This window comes from Diadema antillarum, unplaced genomic scaffold (assembly GCF_040938485.1).
Source record: "Diadema antillarum isolate AM-2024a unplaced genomic scaffold, OU_Dant_1.0 seq00001410_RagTag, whole genome shotgun sequence".
Lineage (NCBI taxonomy): Eukaryota > Metazoa > Echinodermata > Echinoidea > Diadematoida > Diadematidae > Diadema > Diadema antillarum.
In genome coordinates, this window is record NW_027272164.1 from 23,769 (window position 1) to 49,545 (window position 25,777).

The 25,777-nt window shown below is 38.5% G+C and overlaps 1 protein-coding gene across 1 annotated transcript; it reads right to left on the minus strand.

The window, feature by feature from the left end:
- Positions 1–367: 367 nt before the first annotated feature.
- On the minus strand, positions 368–25,560 carry LOC139709144 (1-acyl-sn-glycerol-3-phosphate acyltransferase delta-like). The gene is made up of 9 exons (XM_071621104.1): positions 25,424–25,560; positions 23,137–23,345; positions 21,598–21,767; positions 19,876–20,037; positions 6,198–6,351; positions 4,095–4,197; positions 3,170–3,248; positions 1,696–1,909; positions 368–541 (listed from the first exon to the last, which is right to left on the minus strand). The coding sequence occupies exons 2-9, from the start codon at positions 23,312–23,314 to the stop codon at positions 381–383; spliced, it is 1,221 nt and encodes a 406-aa protein (XP_071477205.1). The 5' UTR covers positions 23,315–23,345; positions 25,424–25,560; the 3' UTR covers positions 368–380.
- Positions 25,561–25,777: the final 217 nt, after the last annotated feature.

Genomic DNA, 25,777 nt, shown 5'->3' on the forward strand with positions numbered 1-25,777 from the left:
TGTGGAATGATGCTGCTACATTTGGTCCAATGGTAGATGGCTGGCACGTAGTGGTGAAATAGGTCATCAATTTTTCACGTCCACATGAAGAGAGTTTAAGTGAACAGCCAGGCAAGATAATGCCTCACACAAAACATTTACATTATCAAACACAAATTTCTACCCTTCTCTTTCTTTTTTTCATCAAAGAAAGCCCCAGAATGTGAACATTCACAGCAAAAAAAAAAAAAAAAAGAAGAATAGAAAAAGGAAAAAAAAAAAAGACCCACAATAGCATGCATCCCTGATATAGAAAAAATGTCACAACTTTCAGACACGGTTTCACACAGGAAGCCATGAAACCAGAGTTTCACAAAATTCACCATAACACGGCACATTGTTCAATCCGTCTTCTTTTCGTCGGAGGGGTGAGTCGACGTTCCGTTGGACTCTGCGTTGCCATTTTGCACACCGCTCTTTGACCTTCCCTCCTTGTTGCTCCCGTAAGCCGATCCCTTTGACGCCACGGTGAAATTCAACATGGACTTGACGACAGAAAATGCTGCATGGGAGAAATACATGAAAATACCCATTATCAAAACTTTGTGAATAGTATCATTAAACAGGAGACTTCACTTCATAGTTGTTTGCAAAGTACAAATTTTATTACAGGAGCTGTGGAAAGTTTATCAGGATGGTTCCAGCTATTGTTACGCTTGTTATTTATACTACTACCACCATTATTACTACGACTACTACTCCTACTACTACTACTCCTACTACTACTACTACTACTACTACTACTACTACTACTACTACTACTACTACTACTACTACTACTACTACTACTACTACTACTACTACTACTACTACTACTACTACTACTACTACAGGTAATGATAATGATCATTATCCTTATCATTCTTATATCATTATTAGTACTGTTAGCTTCACTCCAACCATACACTACCATCAGTGAGAATCACGTGTACACGAATTAGCAAGATACAAATGTCGAGATTTACATCGCGACTGAAATCTCAAGATTTTTGCCTGTGTGTGGACACAAAAATCCCACTACTTATCGTGATCAGCATTGCGATGTAAATCCTACAAAATCTTGCACTTATTTCTGAATTATCATGATAATTCTCCCCACCGTGACCGTGTGAATGCTGGAGCAAATAATCTCGAGATTATATATCTCATCATTCAAATTGCACATCACAACAGTGTGCACATCACAACACTGTGACACACCAGAAAAGAACAAAAGGGCAAAGAGAAGCACATGCAGTGAAGTACCCTGTGTGCGCCAGTTTGGCAGATTTCGTGCATACACATATTCATATGCAAATTATCGCGATCGGGATATTTCTGTCAATGTCAATGCTTGTAAAAAATCTTGAGATTTTGATCGCAATCGTTATCGCATTACTGCATAGGCCAAACATTTTGCGAGGCTTGTATTTTCGTAAATTTTGCAAGTCAGGTGCTATTCGGGGATATTAAAAACACGTGAAATACCGACTCTGATCCCAATGTGAATGTAAAGTATGCGTGTACACTTCTCCGTTCAGTACAGGACTCCAAGATCGCGAATTCAACCACTTGTGAAATCGTCAGGAATTCCCCATTCGCAAAAATTTAGACTTGCGAAATATATGGCGTATACAGTATTTTGTACGTGTGAATGCGGTCATTGGTCTTGCCCACCTCCATAAAAGATGGCCACAACGATGAGCATGAGGACCGTGGAGCCGGAGAGAAGGACAAGCAGGGTGTAGTAGATGAGGGGAAGACCGATGGTGAGGGTCCAAAAGACCATGACGTACTTGGGCCGCATGGACTGGGGTAGGCGGTGCTCGGTTCGCTCCGCGTCGTAGCCGGCAAACGTGTTGTGGTCCAGGAAGTACTGGTACGTCTCGTCCTGTTTGGCAGAGAATTGGCAAATCAATGCAGAATACCTCGGTTTAGGAAGACAGCATAGGATGTTAAGGCTAAAACATAGTTCTCAGAAGGGCACTAAATTCATCTTCCACCATTTGGAATTTGCTAGCAATACACTGGAAGGGTCTACCACAAAACCCAGAACAGTAAGTTGTTTTGGAGTATTATACAAGGGTCTACCACAAAACTCAGAACTCGTAAGTTTTTTTTGGAGTATTTTGAGATCAAACGTCTGGAATAATAAAAGTAGGTGTACACAACTTTTATTCAAGAACCCTCCCCTCCCCCAATTCAGTAGATAGGTAAACATTACTACAAAATGTGTCCTAGAAGCAGTACTGATTGTAGGCTGCTAACAGGCTGCATGCTATTCATTCTTGCATATGGGATACTGCTAGCCCAATATATTGTAATCGATGTTACTGATGTTTTGTAATCAATGTACAAAGCATCAAGTAGAAACCATGTTCAAGAATACTCAGAGACTGCAATACTTCCTGCGTACCTTTTTTCAGTAACATTCCACACTTTCATTTTACCAAACTGAAATTGTGTTGTTACTGCCTATTTCACATTCTTATGCACTTGTCTCCATTTTAGAGCAAAAATCAGCACTGTATGCAGCCACTGGAAAAACTATGTTTTGGCTTTAACTCTTTTAACAGCCAGTTGCTGTAGACAGCAGCTTCTCACACATTCAATTTACCCAGTGCCGCATGATGGCAAATAAATACCCATTCATTAAATTGGAAATACTTCTGATAAATCATGTAACCAAATCTGCTACTAAATGAGCCCTGGAATACATACATGCCTTCTGGTATAGAGCTAAAACTCATCACTGAATACAGAAGACAAATTGTTTGGAATCCAACAAATACAGAGACTCCAACCCCAAGCACCTTCTGATCTGGAGATTCTCCCGCCTGAAACCCTTAGCAAACGGGAGACTCCAACTTGATGTGTGCGAAGCGCGAAATTCCCACGGTTCTAGATGCTCTCTGGTGCTATCTAAGGCTTATTTTTTTAACATACGATAGAAATAAGTAAGAAATCCTTTCCAACGGGAGACAAAAAGCCAGGGCGGGAGAAATTAAATCTCAAACAGAACGGGAGATCTTGCAAATATGGGTTTTCGGCGGGAGATCTCCCGTTGAAAACGGGAGAGTTGGAGTCTCTGCAAATACCACTCCACTGGTAAATCTACTACATTTAGCTGTCAGGAGAACAATGACATCACCTTTTTCCGATACAGCTCATGACAGTACTCAGATGTTGCCTCCTCTGTATCGGTTGGAATTTCCTCTAGTGGTATCCTCCTGGAAGTAAATAAATGCAATTATGATATTTGAAGATATGTTCAGAAAAATGACTACATGTACAAATATGAAAAGAAAGTGATATACACGTAAGCAATAGACTAATATACGTAAATAAGAATCAAATAACAGACAGGGTTATACGATGAGCTCTCCTTTCTTTAAACTCTTACCGATCTTTCTTAATAAATCTGCTAAACTTATCTTAACGAACAAACAAAAAGATTGGCACAAGGATGGGAATTGTGTAATTTTACTTATTTCCTACTGTATCACACCAGTCTTGGAATGGGACTTAGGATTGTGAAACATGAGTTCTTTCTTTCTTCCCTTCCTTCCTTCCTTTCAGATGAATAAATCTGCAACAGAGGACTTTGATGATGGAGTGAGAAATTATCCCTTTTCAAAAATTGTTATGGGTGATTTCTCACCTTGCAGACAACACAAACCTGACTCCATTTGAAGTATAGGAGACAAAATTCCGGTAAGTTGCTCATTTTAAGAAATTCAGTTGACTTGCGAAAATCACAAACGTAAAGAGCACCATCAATACATCACACCAAAATAAAAACAGTATGTATAAAATGGCTTCAAAGGAAGTTACAGCTATCAAAGTGCTGTAACACACAGGAAAGATCAGCTGGATTCAATAATGACCACACTATCAAAACGTGGACTCTAAACAAACAAACACATAAAACACTAAAAACATGTACATGTATGTCTATTTCATTCATTTTTCTCAATCACTGATGATGAGTGTCTGAAAACTTGGACAAGATCCACTGAGAAGCGAGTGGGGGTAGGCACCTTCTGCGATCACCACAGACTGGGACCATTTCTCACCTAGAGTGAATGTGATAGACAAACTTCTTTCCACACAGCAGGTCATAGAGAGATGACTGTGCCCCGTCTTTGTAGGCTATTGTTGCATCATAGAGTGCAGGAACTGCAGAAATAAGACCAGCCAATTTTGTATGCTTGCATTATTGAAATGAATCCAATATTCATGTTATTTCACAAAGATATCGATAATAATAATCATCATAATTGTTATTATCATCAATTTGCATATTCAAATATTCTGAAGCACATTAACTAGAACAATACAAACAATGACATATATCAAATAATGACTATTAACTATGACAATACAAACAATGACATATATCAAATAATCACTATTATTACTAAATTAACTATGACAATACAAACACTGACATATATCAAATAATCACTAGATGCACAAATATTACAATAGGTACCTACCAGTCAGATAACATAACGTGAACAAAACTGCAGGATAATGATTTGTAGCTTGAAAAAGGTAGGTTTTGAGTCCATTTCTGAATGTTTCAATAACATGGGACCATGGTGCCGCTAATGAACAGGGAGGCTATTCCAGCTTTGGGGCACAAGGGGAAAAGGCCCTAGTGGAGTTGTGTGTGCATATATGAGGACCAGGGTTACCACCTCAATGAGGAAAGAATTTGAGGATTAAGGAACAGTTTTGCTGGGATAGATGTCATTGTATATCCAACATGGTCTCCTGTGTCCCTTGTGTAATCAAAATCAGATGCCATCTTTAAAGGGACTGTACAGTACTGGTTGAGATGGGGATTGATGTTTTGAACATTCCTAAATGAGATAATGAGAAACCTCTTATGAGATATGAAAGAGCATGTAATTTTACGAAGGATTCAACGTTTATTTGATGAAAATTGGTTTTCAAATGGCTGAGATATCAAATAAGTGATAATAATAAAAGGCGACAGGCCACGCCTTTTATTAGGATCTCTTTGTTTCACATTGTTTTTAGATATCTCAGCCATTTCAAAACCGATTTTCATCAAATAAACTTTTGATACCCCTTTAAAAATTGTACGCTCTTTGACATATCACAGAGTGGTTTCTGAGTATCTCGCAAAATGTTAAAAGCTAAATCCTCACCTCAACCAGAACTGTACACACCGTTTACTGATTACAGCGAGAACTGAGATTACCAGCTAGTGCTTGCCCAGTAGTAACACAACCACCAGGCTAAAGTAGATTTTGAAAAGCCATGGTAAACATGGAATACAATTGTATAAGTGCTCAACATTTGCCTTCTTCATCGTGTGAAATATTTCACAGATATTACGAAAGGATTTGTGCACAAAAAGGGTTTTCAAGGTTTAACCCTAACTTTAATACCTGGGCTATTTAGCGAGCTTGAATTCCGGGGGGGGGGGGGGGGGGGGGGGGGGCATTATGCCCCCCCCCTTCAGATCTCGGCCATTGATCGCGCGATCGCCGCAAAATTTTGCATGAACATAAAGCCGGATGTAATCTACAAGACTGTTAAAGTAAATTTTCCAAAAATTTGCATTTTCTATATTAAGTTAATTAATTATGCAAATATATGCAAAAAACCTCATTTTCGTCTGTAATTGGCTTATAAAAGCTTATGTAATGCTGATTTTTTTGGTGTAAATATTCCTAGTGACATTCCTAACATTTGTGCGTAAAAAAAAATTCAGTATCAAAATTATTTTCATATGTTTTTTATTGTTTTATCAATTTTTTATGTATTTTGTTGTTTTTTCAAACTTTTGTTTTTGTTTTTTCAGCAGAATTTGTCATACACATTTTTTGAAGCATAATTCTCATAAACTGATTTCAGCCATTAAAATTAAGAATATGAATCTCTATATGAATTAACTGAAAAAACACAATTTGTATTGACTTTGTACACAAAATAACGTTTTTGAGCAATTTTGGGGTTGACGAAAAATTTTTGAAGGGGCGTGGCTTCGGAACGGTATGCCCGGGTGCGACAAATTTGGTCTCAAAAGTTGCGGGAGACTTGAAAGTAAAAAGTCAGCAAGCGGCGTGGTCAAAAAAATTTGCGCGCCGGAATGGTCGCAGGTAAGTTAGGGTTAAAATGGATAGATTGTAGCCTCCCCTCACCTTTCCCTTTATACGCCTCGACGCACAGGTTGAACCCCTTGGTTCTCGGCAACAAGTGATGCTTGAGACCGGGGAGTCCCTTTGCCTTCGCAAATGCCTGACTCTTCTCGTACTTTTCTTTGGTATAGCGAGTCCCTTCACAGAAGATCAATGTCTGCAGGGAAAAAAAAAAGAAGAAATGATAAAACATGTTAACCCATTCTCAGTGCAAAATATTGCAACATTTAAAACAGCAAAGTTTTAAACCTCCATTCACATTGCAATAAAAGTATTGCTTTAACAGGAAAATTGCATCACGATATTATGTTGCTTGGTCAGTAATGTGTCCGCAATGCAAACTAGTGGGCTCGGGTTCAATATCACATGGAGTCTAGCTGAGCAATGCTGTGTGAGATCATGTCGTCCCCTCTCCTAGTAAGAGGCAAAAACATGCTGTCCCTCTGATAGGACATCAAATGGAGGTCCCATGTGTGAGTTAGCCATATGTCATGCAGGTAAAAGATCCCACTTCATTCATTCGTCGCAAATAGAAAGGTGCTAACCCAGTGAAGATGAAGGTTCACCCATGTATTCACACCAGAAAATGGGCGAATGATGCCAACCCCTTGTGAATTGCCCCAAGTGATTGGCAATAGTCAGCAAATGGTGGCAACCAGGCACAATGCATCATACAAATGCTATGTAACCACTTTTAATCATCTACTTCAAGTCAGTATCATGCTTTCATACAGAGTAGTAATCACAAAGCACTGAATGGTGTCTTGAGCATGTCATATTGAAATATAACAAAAAAAACTAACAAACAAACAAATAAACGAGATATGAAACTCGTCAGACTGACGAGTTAGGTGATACGCTTGGGGTTATCAGATGTCGGTCATCTGTGATCGACAAAGAAAAGAATGTGATATAGGCACCTTGAAGTTATAATTGAGTTTGCATGCAAAACCGTTTCTCTAACCTCTCGGCCACGGGACATCCACGGAAATGGTAAGGCAAAAAAGAAATGTATAGATATTACAGGGAGAAAAGTCAATGCCCACTCAACTAACGTGGCCGCGTGAACATGTATTGCATTGCTAGACGGAAATGCGGCCTTGGAACTACTGATGTCGCTATGCCATTTCTGGCAACTTGGGAAAAATATGTGCCGTAAACATAAAACCTGTAATCGGCTGGTTTTGATACCTTGCCTTTAATCACAATTTTCAGTGTGATGACGTCATCAAAGTACAAAACAATGACATGGTCTTGAAAGACAATTGTTCAAAGTACAACACCTTCGTCGTCGTCATTACATACTATGATCAGTTTGACAAAGTCAGCCTGCAAAATTTTGCAGCAGTCGAAGCAATATGGTCTCCAACACAAAAAAGAGGGATATGGTGTGTGTGTGTGTCTGTGTGTGTGTATAGGTGCGTTTATATACGAATGTGATTTCTACATGGACGAATATGTAATACAAAATTGAAGAAAAAAAAGTAAAATAGCTAAGTATTTTGTTTCGTGATCTTGTGGGGTTCGAACCCGCACGTGTGCAACCTCACGTCTCTGAGACATCGCCTTTAACCACTCGGCCATACGTCTCAACGAGAAAAAAAGAGGAACGTAAAGTTATGTATGTGAAAGATGAATCAGGAATCGTTTTGTCCACATTCCATTCTCATTTTCAGTTTTAAACTGCAAAATTGTCAAACTAATGAGGAGATTTCAAAGAATAACATGCATGATTACTGCAGCTTATTGTCTCAGTTACCACACACTTAAGTTACAGAGGAAATGGAGCAAAATCATCTGAGATAAAGGTGCTTAAACGTTGTCAAGTCAATGCACATTAAAAACTAGAAATGTCGCTCTGGCGACTGGTATGCCTCCGCCATAATGCATGATTTTCCCAATAGGTCTAGATAGTACATGTGGACAATGTGTGATTACATTTTCACAAAATTGGCAAAATATTGAAATGACAAGTTTGTCACAAATGTGTTGAATGTTCACCTTCCTTGACCTAGGTTTAATTGGATGAATAGGAGAGCATGTATCTAGGGATTTTAAAGGACTTTAACTTGACTTTGCCCCATTCATACATTTAGGCATTGAGTAATTTTCAAGGTACAGGTGTGGAGAAAACGTGCAATTTCTGAATTGAATAGTAAATTGTTACCATTTTCATCTGGCCCTTGACCCTAAAATTCAAAAGATAATCACTTTCAGGTAGAACATGAATAATATGTACTAAGTTTCAAGATAACTTTAGCCACTTCCGAGATATGGAGGAAAAAGTTAATTCAGCACTTTCACTTGATCTTTGACCTTTTGACCTTTGAGGCAAAAAAAGAAGAAAAAAAAAATTTTCCAGAGAATGTCTATTAGGTTACACATGCATACACCAAGTGAAAAAAAAAACAAAAACCCTGCTGGCATTGCATAAATATGAGGGAAATAGTAAAATTTTGAAGTGTTGCACTTGACCTTTGACCCCTGACCTTTGACCCCATGAACTCTACATTCTCTAGATAATCACTTCCAGTCAGTACATGTATATACTATGTTCCATGAAGATACCTTGAACAATTTTCCAAGGTACGGAGAAAAAAAAGTTTTAATATTTTTACTTGACCTTTTGACCTTTGACCTCATGACCCAAACTTTCACCAGAGAATCTTAATTGGGTAATACATGTATACACTAAGTTTCAAGAAAATATCTTCAGACGTTCAATAGATATGGTGGAAATAGTGAAATTTTATGTATTTGACCCTTACCTTTTGACCTTTGACCTTTGACCTCATGACCCAAACTTTCACCAGAGAATATCAATTGGGTAATACATGTATACACTAAGTTTCAAGAAAATATCTTTAGGCATTCAATAGATATGGTGGAAATAGTGAAATTTGATGTATTTGACCCTGACCTTTTGACCTTTGACCTTTGACCTCATGACCCAAACTTTCACCAGAGAATCTTAATTGGGTAATACATGTATACACTAAGTTTCAAGAAAATATCTTCAGGCATTCAGTAGATATGAAGGAAATAGTGAAATTTTATGTATTTGACCTTGACCTTTTGACCTTTGACCTTGAGCATGTGCACCCAAAAGTTGATAGGCACAACTTCACCCCCTAATACACATACATGCCAAGTTTCATTAGGATACCTCAACAGGTTTTGATAGTTACCTTGTCCACAAAATTCATTACGGACGGACGGAAGGACGGACGGACGGACGGACGGACGGACGGAAGGACGGACGGACGGAAGGACGGACGGACGGACAACCCGAAAACATAATGCCTCCGGCACCACTTCGTGACGGAGGCATAAAAAACAAGAGACCCGCGGGTCTAGCGCTCACCTGAGTATCGCAAGTTCACCTTTCACGCAGTCACTAATCTAAATTATTCACAGCTCTACCAAAATTTGACCAGGCATTCTCAAGTAGAAGATGAAAATGTACAATAAGGGCCCAATATTTTAAAGATTCCTTAATTTGGGGGGATTGGGGCCCCCTGGGGCCCTCTGGATGGGGCACGGTGCCCATTTTGATAAATTGAGATCCTGACCCCCTAGGGATGCTACCTGCCAAGTTTGATGAAAATCCATCATGAGGTTTTCAGGAAGAAGATGAAAATGTACAATTCAGGCACCCATTTGGACCTTCCCAACCCCCCCCCCCCCCCACCCCCTGCCCCCAAGAGGGGCACCCCTGGATCTCCTATGAACAAACTTGAAACTACAGTCATTAATGTACTCACTCATAGTATTATCTCAGCTCTATAACTTCTGATTCTAGAGAAGATTTTTAAAGATCCCTTCATTTTGGGGGTTTGGGCCCCCCTGGGGGCCCCCTGGGTGGGGCATGGTGCCCATTTTAACAAATTGAGATCCTAACCCCCTAGGGATGCTACCTGCCAAGTTTGGTGAAAATGGGTCCAGGGGTTCTCAAGAAGAAGATAAAAATGTACAATTTAGGCCCCATTAGGACCCCTCCTCACCCCCCTCCCCTGGGTCCCAAGGGGGGCACCCCTGATTCTGCCATGAACAAACTTGAAACTACAGTCATCAATGTACTAACTCAGAGTATTAACGTAGCTCTATCACTTCTAGTTCTAGAGAAGAAGAATTTCACAGATTCCTTAATTTTGGGGGGTTGGGGCCCCCTGGGGGCCCCCTGGGTGGGGCATGGTGCCCATTTTAACAAATTGAGTTCCTAACCTCCTAGGGATGCTACCTGCCAAGTTTGATGAAAATCGGTCGTGGGGTTTTCAAGAAGAAGATGAAAATGTAAAAAAAGACGCACGACGGACGCCGGACGAAGGGCGATCGCAATAGCTCACTTGAGCCTTTGGCTCAGGTGAGCTAAAAATCACCTCCCGTAGAGATAACACGTAAACTTGTCTGATTTTGAGTCTTTACCTTTAATAACAATTTGAAGTATGATGGTAAGTCTTCTCGAACCAAGAGTGTGGAACGTAAGCTTCTACGTGAAAGATGAATCATGACGATCACCCGTGACCGACACATCTTCAAAGGGATCAGTTATTAGAAGTGGAAGCCCTCGTGCCAAGCATATTGTCTCAGCAATTCCAAAGCAATGATACCCTTACATTTATGCATACCATAATTTCCCTCTGAAATCAATGGTAGGTATTATTCATGTACAATTGCTTGCCTTGTCCATAAACTTTGCTTTACAAACTTTCAGTGAAACGTGTCATAACATAATTCTGTAACTCCATTAGCAGGGATTGACTTCATAAAGAAAGATATATCAAATTGAACGCTTAGCGCGTATAACTAAGGGGGATTTTAGCCTGATGCTCTGTTCTTCACTGCTCAGATACCAACAACACTCATTACCTACGGCTACGTATAGAGAAGCAGCCATGACAAAAATAAGTTTTTCCTTTTCTTTGGCAGATAGACACACAACCCCTTTAAACCACACTATAATTGACATGGAGGGACATGAAAAAGTTCATTACTACTACTAAACAGTGATGCCTTCTACTCATGTGGCACAAGATACCTCTATAGCAACATAAAACCTGTCTACAACTCCGTTATTGCGTCAAACAATAACATCCTGGAATTTCAAAGAGATGAGCGAGACGCCATACACCTGGCCTAGAGTTAATTCATTCAGTTGCCATTCCTGCTCCAGTTGAGTTATGCAAATTATTTTCCGACCTGTCTTGTGACAATGTAACAGGAACAAACGTAGAGAAAAGGAAAGGGAAAAGGAAAGGTGGCAAGTGGGGCACTGTACCAAGGGCAATTTAAACAATACGTATGATAAATGAAGCAAATCCAACCTCCAGCCTCCGACAAAAAAAAAGGAACTTGAGCGACTGTGTGTCGTGGGGTAGTATAATTGATAAGATAATACGATAAATGACATCGATCGGAATAAAGCTGAACTGCCAAAAGAAACACAAAGAAAGAGAGAGAGAAAAAATGATAGCGTCCTGCGGGTCTCGAACATCTCGTCCTAAGGTAGTGCATAATGACCATGCAGCGCGCTAAGTGACTATAAAGCCACACGGCTGTACCGAAAATTGGATGTGAAATTTATCTTTAATCTTTATATATATATATATATATATATATTTATCTTAAATATTTATACCATAATATACAACATGAAAAAGTTCATTACTACTACTAAACAGTGATGCTTTCCACTCATGTGGCACAAGATACCTCTATAGCAACATATAACCTGTCTACAACTCCGTTATTGGGTCAAACAATAACAACCTGGAATTTCAAAGAGATGAGCGAGACGCCATACACCTGGACTAGAGTTAATCAATTCAGCTCCCATTCCTGCAAGTTATTTAAACGTACATGTTCCTACCTATCCTGTTACAGTATAACAATAACCAATGAAGAGAAAAGGAAAGAGCAAACGAAAGGTGGCAAGCGGGACACTGTAACAAGGGGCAATTTACAACATTAAGTGTGACAAAATTAATGAAGCAAACCCAATCTCCAAACTCCAATACAAAACAAGGGAAATAGAGCAGCAGTGTTCACAGGTTACGTACACTTGATAAAATAATACGATAAATGACATCGGAGTAAAGCTGAACTGCCGAAAAAAAAAAGAGAAAAAAAGAAAGAACGGATAAAAGTCCTGCGGGAGTCGAACCTCTCGCCTTCCGGTATGGCGTTATGAACAACCAGCGCGCTAACCGATTATGCCACATGGCTGTCCTGAAGATCGAGTGCGAAACTTAAATCTAAATACTATCGTGACAGTGTTGACTTGTGATGGCGCTATTTAACTTCCCACAAGTGGCAGCGTGGATTCGATCAATATACAGTTGCAAAGAAAAATTGGGAATTGTTCCGTACAGATTGCATTCTCATTTTCAGTTTTAAATTGCAAAATTGTCAACCTGATGAGGAGATTTGAAAACATAAAATGCATGATTACTAAAGCTTATTGTCTCAGCTACAACATATTTATGTTTCAGAGGAAATGGAGTAAAATCAGATGAGGTAAAGGTGCTTAAACGTTGTCAAGTCAATGCATGGTTTAAAAAAAATCACCTCCCATAGACATAACACGTAAACTTGTCTGATTTTGAGTCTTTACCTTTAATCACAATTTCTAGTATGATGACGTCATCATATTTCAAAACCATCACATGGACTTGAAAGGCAAATGTTCAAAGTGCAACATATCTGAATTTGGGGTAATATTGAGCTTAAACAACAGAGATACGAGCAAATGAATGTCAGAAACAGTACCTCAAAAAAAATCAATTCCACTTTTTTTATTTAAAATGACGATATGATGACGTCATCGCGTTTTCCTGGCAATATTGATACTTGGAATGTTATCTACAATTCATATACTTTTGTAATATGCAATAGAAATATAGAGTCAACGGACGATTTAAAGAGCTATGGCGAAATAAACAAAGACATGTTTTTTCACTACATTTGCAGAAAGACGCGCACGCGGAATTTCAACTTTGACGCCAGTGCATTCCTTTGTTATAGGTCGAAATCGATCGGAAATCAATGGATATTGTTACTCAAAGTATCAGGAATCCAAATCAGTCAAAAAAATTGCATTTTCATGTTGCTTACGGGCTCTGCGCGCGAAATTGCGCGGACGGACGCGCACGCGAGAAAATGTTCGAAACGCTTAAAATTGTCTGGAACTTCGAGATTTCCCATTGGGAAGTCGTTTTGAGCCTTTTAAAATTTTGACGCGCGCTTACGCGCGCGTAATGATGACCTGTGTAACTAGCGTTAAAAAGTAAGATAGAGCGTGACCTGAACTTCATGTCCACCGAAAATGATACAGAAATGACATCTAGTTATGAAGTTATGATCGATCATTTGACAAGGTCCGAAAATCACAAAATGGCGCCTAGATGACGTCTTAGATATGTTACTGTCATGAAAACCCTATTGTGGCTAGATTTTGTCATGAGACATGTTGACTGAAAATGTCATGTTATTTCGTAATGTCATTCTTGAGATATTGACGACACAAAATTGTCCAGAAAGAAAGAAGAATAAAAAAAAATAAAGAGAGATTTTGACAATCACAATAGGTGATACGCTGATAGCGTATCACCTAATAAATACAATTTACCCTGAGCATCATCTTTCAACATTTCATTTATCTACATGTAGTATATTCACATACAAAGGCTACAGTACAACTCTAGTGATTCACAAAACTGAATCAATGTTCACTGTTTATAGAACTACTACTTCTGATGCACTGGGTATGAATTGGTGTAGAAAAGGAAAAGAGGTCAAAGGGGAAAAAAAAATCCTTGAGAAACAAAACATCATATGAAACTTCACTGTAAAAAGAAACTGAAGGTGGATGAAAGTTTGCTTGATGAGCTAGCTGAAATATTACCTAGTACATAAACAAAACACTTGTCAAACATGTCTGATATTTGACTGACAAGCAGATCTGATATTTGAGCTGCACAAGTGGTCATCAGCGCAAGTGTGACTTGGTGTGTCAGTCTATGCAAGTACAAAGTGTACATAATGTGTGACCCTGCTTCACAAAACCAAAAAAGAAGTCGCCACACATGGATTTTTGGTTAAGGGCAGATTATGAAAAAACAGACTTTCAGCAATAAAATGATGTATAACTCAATTCAAATGGACTCTCCTAACCTATCTAAATATTGAAAAGAAAGCCATCCTCTGAAAAAGTGTGTCCTGAGAAAAGAGGCTTTGAAGTATAGTGTCTATTCAAGCACTTAATCCTACCAAGCCATGCTAGCTGTGCAATGAATGAGACAAATAACAGGATGTAAAACACCATATCAACAACAATGACGAATTATCAGATTAAGCTGAAATTAGGCATGCTCTATTAAGACATTCTATCCATGACTAGTACCCACTTTGAAAGCTTACCATCATCCTGTCAAAAGATACTTAGAGTTGAACATGAAGAGTGTTAAGGATTATTAAGGAATTAAAAGGGGCCTCTATGATATGCTTAACCACTCTGTTCTACAAGCAAAATGTGTTCTAGAAAATACTGCTTAATACTCAATTTTAACTTGTTTTATGATCCAAAGCTGTAGAATTATGCAGAAGGTTACTCTTTCAGAAAGTGTAAAAAACTCAAGATTGACTAGATTGATGTGCTTCGCCTGTTCTGAATCCTCACGTAAAATCAGGGTGTGCAACTTTATGTCAGTTTTGTGATACACAGTCACATATACAATGTACACCTTCTGTTTAGAACTTCTAGAGACTCCTGGTACAGACTGAAGTTCAAGTGTGTGCAATTGTACATTGTCTGCACTATTTTACACACTTCACAGATTAGCAAAAACTAAAAAAAAAAAAAAACTATACAAAAAAAGTGAGAGAGAACAACTACCAGAATGCACAAAAGACGCTTTGTTCACTGTGCACCCACCATATCTCAAAGACTTACATACCATTCAATCAAAACACTTTTGTTTGCAAAAAGAACAGTTTCCTTATTTGCCAGCAAAAAAAAAGGAAAAAGAAATGCACATAAAAATGTAGATGAAACATGAAACAACAACAACAAAAAATCAGTGGCCCTACTCTAATGGAGCCAGTACTATGGCAAGCCTTGTCCTTGAAATGTTGAGTGAATCTCAGTTTAATATTAAGTGTTTCTTTGTTTAAAAACATTCCATCACCTAACATGCCAATCTGAGAGCACATTAAAATGTTCACTGAATTGTTGTAGATCTGTGTAGTGTATCCAAACACAAATATACAAACGATCATTTTGCAAAATAAAGAAATTCTTTGCCATAAAAAAAGTGCAATTTAGTGTTATACCTACATTGTATTAATATCTGGCAAATATCCACTGTATACATATAATTTTTTTTACTTCTATGTTCAATCAAATATATTTCATTTTGCAAATAGAAGGACTTCTTCACGAGTAGTGAATCAGTCATGTAGCTGATCTGAAATACAGTAAAGCCTGTTGAAGTCACCCTAGATAGATCTATCACCATGATTCAAAATTTTGCAACTTCTACAAAACCAATCAGATTACACCAAAGGACTCAGTTCTGAGTTCTTTTTCGCCCATCATCTGTCACTGTACTATTTCAGTTCAAATAGATGTTTGCTTTTAGAGTTTTTAGAGAAAGAATGCCGGGATTCATTTCTGTTTTGTTTTGTTTTGCAGAAAGTGTAGCTAGGGCCTACAGGGATTTTACTTACACAGTTACTCTCTGTCGTGAATAAGATTCTACTTTTTCACTAGGTGAATACAGATCGAATAGAGAATCTTATTAATGGTAATGGAAAAAAGAAATGTAACATTTTTTTTTCGTTCACTCTGGGAGATGAATGCATAGCAGGCCCATTGTTGTGAAAAAGCTCTATTTGTATGATTACAATAGTTTCCTCCTTCTTTTTTTCCTTGTTTCTTGTGCAACAATCATAAAAATTCTTTGCATTACAACATCATGCTTCTTAAAATCAATTGTTGTTTCCATTTACGCACAAAAAAATGACAACCACCCTGCACTTTGAATAGCAGGGTAGTTGAAATTAAGATGTGATATTTGCTGGTACTTGGAAAGGCATGCCTAGAGTATGCATTAAATACGAGAAGCAGTCAGAAAAGGGTCACCAATACAAATCCACCACCTAAAGCTTGCCAGCAGTACACTTGCTGCACGGTATGTTTTTTTTTTTAGACCATTTTACACACATATTTATATTCTATTCATTGTTTAAGAGACAAAGTTCAGTGAAAAAGCTTGTATTTCATCTCCTTGTTCTTGTTCAATTTTGTTTTTCCTGCATGTTGCACCCTTTGGCATAAATATAGCACTCTAACAAAGTGTGCGCAACAGCCCCTCTAAACAATGAAAATGTTGTTACAGTTGCAAAGTGGAAAGTAACAATATATTGCAGTATTTGATACATAACATACATGTCCCTTGTATATTTCTATGGGTGAGATTAGGTATTAGAATAACATTAAAAAAGGGATCAAAACACGGCAATGACATACACGTATACCAAAGTATCCCCAGTTGCCTTCCTAATACAAAATGTACAAAGGTTTTATCAGTCTGCAATGGCATCATAGCCTCTTATTCAATGTCAAACAATACACATACTGTATCTTACCATTTTTTTTCCCTGTCTAAGTGCCAGACTTGCCATTTTGTTTGTGTGTGTGTCTATGCCAGTAATTTTGATTGCATTCAATGCTTCATAATATAGCATTAGGAGTTTGAGTTGGATAAGCAACTGGAATGCTGTGGTAATGATGGAGTCTGCCTGCATTCTACCTATGTATCACATCATGCATAGAAAAGAAACCTACTGTTGATGACTCTGAAATATGTCCTGTCATACACATGATCAGGACCTGCAGCTACATGTACCTGCAGTTATTCAGGTCTGAAATGTCAAGACTAAAATTTTGAAATCCTCTGATATGAATGAAATTCAATTATATCAGTCTCGATTTCAATCCTGCTCGGAGGGGGTCTTATCAAATCACTTTTAAATAGGAAAACTCAGCTGGAGAACAAGGTCCATATTTGTACTGCAGATATCTATCAACTAAAGCAGGATATAGCCATATATGCTACAATAAGGAGTACATACACCGATGCATTGTAAATAAGTAGGTTACGGCTATTACTTTTGTCAAAGACACCGTTTAAGATAGTGGTGGCCCAATTTCAGTAATTGTTGAACTTTGCCAACTGGGCCATACTATGATATTCAAATGAAGGGGGATATACTTAAGCATACAGAAGGGTGAAACTATGCTGTTACTATCCAGAAATTTTTGACCTCCTCCCCCAAATTTGGCTAGTCTTTGCATACAGATGAAATCTGCAATCACAACCGGCACTATGTCTGTGTGGTAATCAGGCATCAAAATCAACACTCAGAGAAAATTAATCAAAGCAGCTAACATTATGACTTCTGTGGAACCGTCGATACACCATCTGTCATAAATAATCTCTCAATTTTGTCATTCCCATGCGTTTCTTGGAAAATACTACTGATTAGTTTTCATATTTTTTTCCTAATGCGAATCAGCAGTACAGTGTACTTTTTTCTTTCTTTTTTCGCCATGCTTGAATAGCATTTGGGCCCTCTGGCTGATATCAAAGGAATGAAGTACTATACAATGTCACTCATATATTGAAATGACAGAACAAAGGAAAAAAAAATGACCTGTGAACACCAATGCCCTCATGCATTGCATACAAAGCGATCATAGAAGATAACATTCAAGTGTGGATGCAGATTGTATACTGGTAGCTGGATTGTACATACTTTACTACTTAACAGTTATGGGGGTGTCTGTGTTTAAATGTGACCGTGCACCTCAAAACGAACATAAAGTCGCACACACTGATTTTGCGTGAGGACTGAAAATAAGTGAAATGGCTCAACCTAGCCGAACTTGACTTTTTCATATTTTCTGAAAGAGCGGGTCTTCTTTTACATTATGCTCAAATTTGGTATCATAAAACGGGCAGGAAAGTGTGTTTTTTCAGCAGTTTATCTCGAACATTTTTGGTAGAATAGCGTGATTAGGTGTGTCTTTAGAATCCCATTTTCATTTCTGAAAAACCTTGTCCATACTCTTCACTTTCAACTCTAATAACTTTTGAAAGGATAGTGCTACTGCTTTGAAAGTTGGCATTAATTATGGACAGAATGTGTTAATGAGGCATGCTTAATTTCAGTTTAATTTGATAATCTCTTCATTGTTGTTACTCTGGTGGTTTACTTCCTGTTTTTTTGTCCTATTCATCGCACAGCCAGCACGGTTTGGTAAAGATTAAGCGCTTGAATAGACACTGTACTTCAGAGCCTCTTTTCTCAGTTCACATTTTTCCTGAGTTTGTGTTTTCTTTCCCATATTTAGATAGGTTAGGAGAGTCCATTTGATTTGAGTTATACATCATTTTAAAGCTTAAAGTCTGCTCTTTCAGAATATGGTCTTAATTAAAAATTCATGTCTGGCGACTTTTTGTTTGTTTTGAGGTGCAGGGTCACAAATGTATATGAGATTCAGGCAAGCATCATTGTGATGAGAAGAAGGAAAAGTGACTTAAGCAATGCAGTGCAATCTGATTGTAGTACAATGTAAACAGTAAATTGTAAGGATGTAGAGAGAATGTACATATTAGGAACAGTAAACATAATGTAGGACTGAGTTAGTCATGCTACCACATTGTCTGCTATTCCATACCAAGCACATAAAATTCATACCGGTAAAATTTACGAGATTGTCTCTTTTTTGTTTTATATATACAACCAAAATTCCCTGAAAATACTCTGCGGCAATATAACAACCCTCTTTCTTTGGGTCGCTTAATTGCTTGAATTAAAAAAGCCGATTCATATTAACCAGCAGCTTGTAAGCTTGTGAAAATGACTTTCAGCTGTTCACAGCTCATTCTGGGGGCTATCAAACTTTTGAAAAAACAGGAAACAGACAGGTCATATTGACACACTGTACTCACTTGAGCCCTATAAAATTGGTTCGACAACCATTCACTGGTATGTTCTGGTAAAATACCTGATGAAAGCAGACAGCATTCAAAACTCTATATGGTGCTTGAGTGCAACCCAGATTTACACAGTAAGTGGAATTCAACTGGAAACATGCAGACACTTAGGTATCTGCTCTGGACAAATCGATATGATCATGTCTGGTTTTTCTTTTCCTTTTGATTCAGGGGGTCGGAAAAAAGCTGACACAAATACACTCAGACTTTTTCTTTCCATATTGGCAAGCAGTTTCAACAATAGATAGCTCTTCTGGGCCCTGTTTCATAAAAGATGGTAGGATGGCAACTCTTGCTGGAATGGCAACTTCCAATAGCAACAGCCAATCAGGAAGCTGGATTCTTGTTGTTACCATGACAATTGCCATTCCAGCAAGAGTTGTCATCGTATCAACCTTTTATGAAATGGGGCCCTGATGTTTACCTTTAACTGCCAATTAAAGCTTGGAAGTGGGTGAGTATGTGAACTGATGTTTCATAAGCTATTACAGACTACTAAAAAGTGACTATTTTCATACAAACAAACAAACAAACAAATACAAACAAACAAAAAGACAGACAAACAGTAAGATGTGAGAGCTTGCCAAAATAATGTATGGATAATAAGATCAATAACTTACGACGCATGGGTGGTGGAATGTTGTAATGTTCTTAAAGTGTTTCATGAGGCTCGTCTTGTCCTTGGCGTAGTCGCGGCTGACAAACAGTTGCTCGGTGAGGTAGAAGGACCAGCCAAAGAAAGGCACGTACTTCAGCTCATTCTTCATCACACTCTTGGCACCCTGTATGTGTGAGACGGACAAGGCAGGACAACTTTGGCGTCAAGGCATAGCAGAACGCATCACAAAAGCTTCACATGTTGATTGTAATACTATGCATAGGTATCCTACATCAATACTGTTACTCTATACAGCACAAATTCATTCAGTCACAGGTCTCGAATTTCATCAAATTTGAGTAAAAGCCACTTTTTTAAGGGGGCACAAATCCACTAGAAGCGGCACAAGTGAATAACAAAATATTGTGGCTGTGAACGGTTTGATTTTAAAAGAGGCATTCTGGCCAATAAGAGGGACTCGGCAGCAAATTGCCGATGGCTGATGGGTATTTCAAGCACTGCAGTCAGCTTACTAATGTCGCAGTGAATTTGCCTTTCAGTATTTTCAGACATCATAAATGGATATAATATGACTGGCAAACCACAATCAATGCGTCCAAATACACCCAGGATTTGTGATACTTCCATATCAATTTCTGGCTTTTGCCCAAGGATCAAAGCATCTGTCAATGATAACATCAATGTAAAGTGACAAATGATACATTACTACAATTCTTTTTTTTTTTTGAAGCTTTATCAACAAGTCTTATGAAGATGAAAATTAGAATTAAAGTCACATAGCATCAACAATGATACACATGTTTCAACTGGTGAAACAGACAAGTTTAGTAAACATTGGTGGTGAGGATGATATGGAAGAGACAGTGGTGGTGAGTGATGGGAAAGAGGATGCTAATGATAATAAAGATGGTGATGACAACAGCAGCGGCATTAAATATTGATGATGATGATGATGATGATGATAATAATGATGACAGTAGTTTCTTGTTACTTGTCACTTGTCACTTGTTGCAGTAATTCCAATTGCAGCTCTAAGGAAGCTATACCGGGATGCAAATCATGCCGTGTGCCAATGGAGGTAGGTGGTGACAGTAATTTGCTGTGATTTGTATGGCTCACACAAGTGGTGTTGCCATGGTGATATCAGCGGTACTGGATGTATTGCTGGTGAAGAGCATGTTTAAAGTGATGATGATGGTGCTGATGATGATGATGCAGTGCAAAAAGTGATCATACTTTGGTAATGCTGGCCATTGGATGATGATGGTAATTGTGATGGTGGTACTGATGGTGATAGTGATGGTAATAGTGGTAGTGATGGTGATGGTGATGGTGGTGGTAGTGGTGATGGTGGTGGCGGTGGTAATGGTGGTGGTAGTGGTAGTGGTGATGGTGAGGGTGATGGTGGTAGTAGTCATGTACAATGTAGTTATATGTAGTAATTGTGGTGGTGGTGGTGATGATGGTAATGTTGATGGTGGTGGTAGTGACGATGGTAATGGTGATGGTGAGGGTGATGGTGGAGGGTGTGGTGCAATATCGTTATAGTAATCATAGTGGTGGTGATGGTGGTGGTGGTGACGATGATAGTAATGCTAATGGTGGTGGTAAAAGTGATGATGGTAATGGTGATGGTGATGGTGATGATGACTTAGATGATGATGATGGCATGGAAATGGTGATAGGGGGGGGGGGGGAAACATTGAGAAGAAAATCTCCATACTCTCAGAACTTTGAACTTTTCTGCAATTTGCCAGGTGACCAGCCAGTCCACGTCCTGACGATGGTTGAAGATCAGAAGACAATGTTCATTTCCCAGGAGCCTCATCTCTTCCTCTGTCATATGCAGAATGACCTCTGACCCCGACCAGCTGTCAATCAGCCATACTAGTTCTAAAAAGATCAATGATATGCTGACATCACTCATTATGAGCTCATGATAGCACAACATTAAAAGAAATCACATTTCTCTTACATTCTTCTTGGACAAATTCAATTATGTGGCAAGGACAGTTTTGCCCATCAAACCTTAAATCAAGATATGACCCAATGTATGCATCTATATAGCAAGGAGGAATTTATGACACAAAAATGGCTGAAACAAACTTTAACTTAAGCAGTCTAAATGCAATAAGGACAGCAACAAGAGATATTAGCAAAATAAAAATCGACTACTTTCAATCATCATTTTTCTCTTGGAGTCATGTGTCAGGTATTGTACCAATTGTATTTTCTAAAGACTGACAAATTCAGTGCAACAGACTGAACAAGTAAAGCATCTACAATGATTACCAAAACAGAAATGCAATGATTGTGAAATTGGAAACTGTTTGTGGTGTGGAAATTTTCACACATTTTGTGCGACCAGAAACCAATGCAAAAACAAAAGCATACAAATATTTTCCTTGTTGTGTGTACCACCTTGTGATGTCTTGATTCAGCAGAATCAAAAACATGCAAAATTGATCTTTCTCGGCAGAACATGAAAAATTACTCACGTGAAAATATTCGCTTTTACAGTATACTTAAAGGACAAGTTCACCTTCATAAACATAAGGATTGAGAGAATGCAACAATATTAGTAGAACACATCAGTGAAAGTTTGAGGAAAATTGGACAATCGATGCAAAAGTTATGAATTTTTAAAATTTCTGTTTTGGAACCGCTGGATGAGGAGACTACTACAGCTTGTGAGTCATATGCGTACAACAGTATAAAGAAAATATAAAGAAAATTCAACATATTTTCACTTTTTTCGCATAATAAAAGAGCACTTGACTTGCCTCTTTCTAAAGGCAGGGGGAATAATATTACCCATAACATTTGTCGGTAACGAGTCGGGGGAATGTGTACTTTTTTCATAAGATGAAATTTTGTGAAATTCTCTTTATATTTTCCTTATATTGTTGTACGCATGTGACATCTAAGTTTTTCACACACTGCAGTAGTCTTCTCATCCAGCGGTTACTGCACAAAAACTTCAAAAATTCATAACTTTTGAACGGATTGTCCGATTTTCCTCAAACTTTCAATGATGTGTTCTACTAATATTGCTACATTCTCTCAATCCTTATGTTTATGAAGGTGAACTTGTCCTTTAAAGACATATGAGAATTTCATGATGAGCTATCTCTTGGTTAAATGACAAAGAGTATGCTCTTTGTACAACAGGCTTGGTAGGAGATGACACTAATATTCTCTTTTTAAAATACAACAATGGTAGTGAAGAGATAACTGTCTGACGACTAAAAACAAAAGTTACCTAGCCATAGCATGTTCATGATGAGTCCGTTGGCATCACGATACAGTCTCTTGCTGAAAGGCCACAGAAAGAGGGTGAGGCACTGGCAGCTCGTAACAATGAGGGCGCTGATCAGCAATGTACTCATCAGCCAGATGTGGACCAGCGTGGAGCTTTTGATGAGGGAAACAACGTCCATGGTGCTTGTAGAGTTCCGTCAGCTTCTAAACCTGTGTAATGAGGAATGGTACCGGTACATGTAGATCTCATTTTAAAATTCGACGAATCAAGCCCCTCTATTAAGAACTACAGCATGGTATTTTATAGAGCCTAGGTCTTTTCACAGATGCTAAAGATTGAATAGAACCATATTTCAAAAATAAATACACATTACAATACATTTATGTATAAGACTTAACTTAAATGTCAATAAATGCTTTTATGAAACACTTGCAGGATGTACTGGTACGTGTAAAACGTCATAAGACTCAAGAGCACCCATCTTTGAGTGGGTGAAGCAGGATACTGTTTGAAGTACACACAGCCCTGTCGCTGTACAGAAGTCGCACAGCATCAGGACCCCGTTTTATCAAAAGATAAAATCGATTTTAAATTTTCTTACCACACAAGCTGCCCTAGACTTACAGTTGAAATCAACTATATCATTAATTCTAACTCTTCATAAAACAGGGCCCTGGTCGGGCTAGAAGTACATTAACTACGGACAAAAAGCAACATTACCTGGTAGTACAACGTCAACTTAAATACAAGTTCTACACCTTTAGCATCATTGAGGCCCAGCTGTAATTAGTTATATTAGGCCTACTTAACAGGGTTCTACCGGTAAATATTAGCTTTAATATATCAAATACATTTAAATGCCAGAACCCATCACAATCTTGCTTTGAAAGAAAAAAGACCAACATGCTCATCATCAGCTTGTGCACAGTGATTAGCTTCAGACAATAACTGCTCACATATATTGATAGATATGTCTCTAGGCTTTGCTGGCACGAGTAGCAGAAGTGATTCCTACATCTTACATGAGGAGTCAGACGTCTAGAATTTCTATAAATACTACACATGTACTGTAGACCAGATCCTAACTAAGTTAAACTCGTTAGCAAACTCTGGCCATCGTTGTGGACAATGAGGGAAACTATTGCACAAAGTCTTTTGACATGTCATCGAATGTTGAATGGAAAGCTTTCAGGCAGGCCTAGACATTTATACTTTGTTAGAATCTAGAGTCTAACTCGGTTTAGTAGAATTGCAATTGGACAACCCTCTTAGAGTCTTAGAGTTAGAGATGATATTTTTATTGTTAACACAGTCCACACAATTATGCAGTGCAGTGGTCAACGCAACTTCTAAATCTATTTTTTTCCTTTCTCATCACAAGCACAAATAATACAATTGAATTGAACTAAGTCACAACAAAAACAACAACAAAAAATCACTCTCTCTTTGTGACAAACACGTTATGGCAATCATGCACTCGTTACATAGAGCTAGTGGAAGTGGAACCCTTCTTGCCCGCCCGACCAGGCGCCGTGCTTTGCATCTGCCATGCGCATTCATCAACGACAGGGTTGTGCATGAATTCAAAGTATAGATACATTCTAGATCAGTTCTAAATCTAAAAATGCAAGATAGCAGGTTCCTGATGATATACAAGTAACTTTCATGAAAAAGATCATCAGCTGAGCAGCACTTTTTTTCGACTGCTGGCAGAGAGCAACGCTGCATGCTGCACGAAAAACATCTGGAGGGTGTTTCACAAAGATTTTAAGTCAAACTTATAAATTTAAGATTGACTAAAAATTATGGTAAATCTATGCTATATGTGTCTTCAATGGCAATGTTGCCCAACTTTCTACAAGAATTAAGATTTTGGAGACTTTTTCATGTTAACAATGAAATTATTCTGTAAACATTACCGGTAGACGTAGTCTACTGATAATTTGAAGTGGGTGATGATTAGCCTGATGAAATTGAACAGGGAAACCAGTGGCATACCATAATTTTTAGTCAATCTTAAATTAATTTAAGTTCGACTTCGTGAAACACCCCCCGGGTGATGGCAGCTAGAGCCATGTCATCAGTTGCCATTCATTTGCCAGGCAGGCAGGCCAGTGCCTTGGCCCTTAGTCGGGCAGCGCGCCAGCGCTAGCGGGAGGCCAGCGGCGCGGCGCACCCACACCTGACACCCAATTCAATTGCTGCAGCCCTGCCAATTTCATAATTGCCAGGCGCAGGCTAGCCTGAAGAATGCAAACTTATACACGCATACAAACGACAGTCTCACCATGCAGGAAGTCGTGCACATAGCAGCTTCAATAACAATTCCCTCATTAATTGAGCTGCGTTTCGTCTCAGTTATTTCAGTAGAGTGCGTTGTGCCTGGTCGTGCACGCAAGGTGATCATCGATACTACTACGAATTACAGGATATTCAAGGAGGTTACATTTTTACGGTACGGTACTACAAAACAGATTATGACGTGTAGCTACCGCTAATTCCCGCGCGCACGCATGCCTGTGCTTTCACGAAAGTGACTTCGAATCGACGCGACGCCTTCGTTTCTTCTCCCACAAAACGACAGCAACAACAACAAAAACAAGAAGTGTTTGGTATGGAAATAGTTGTTGTATCAAGAATA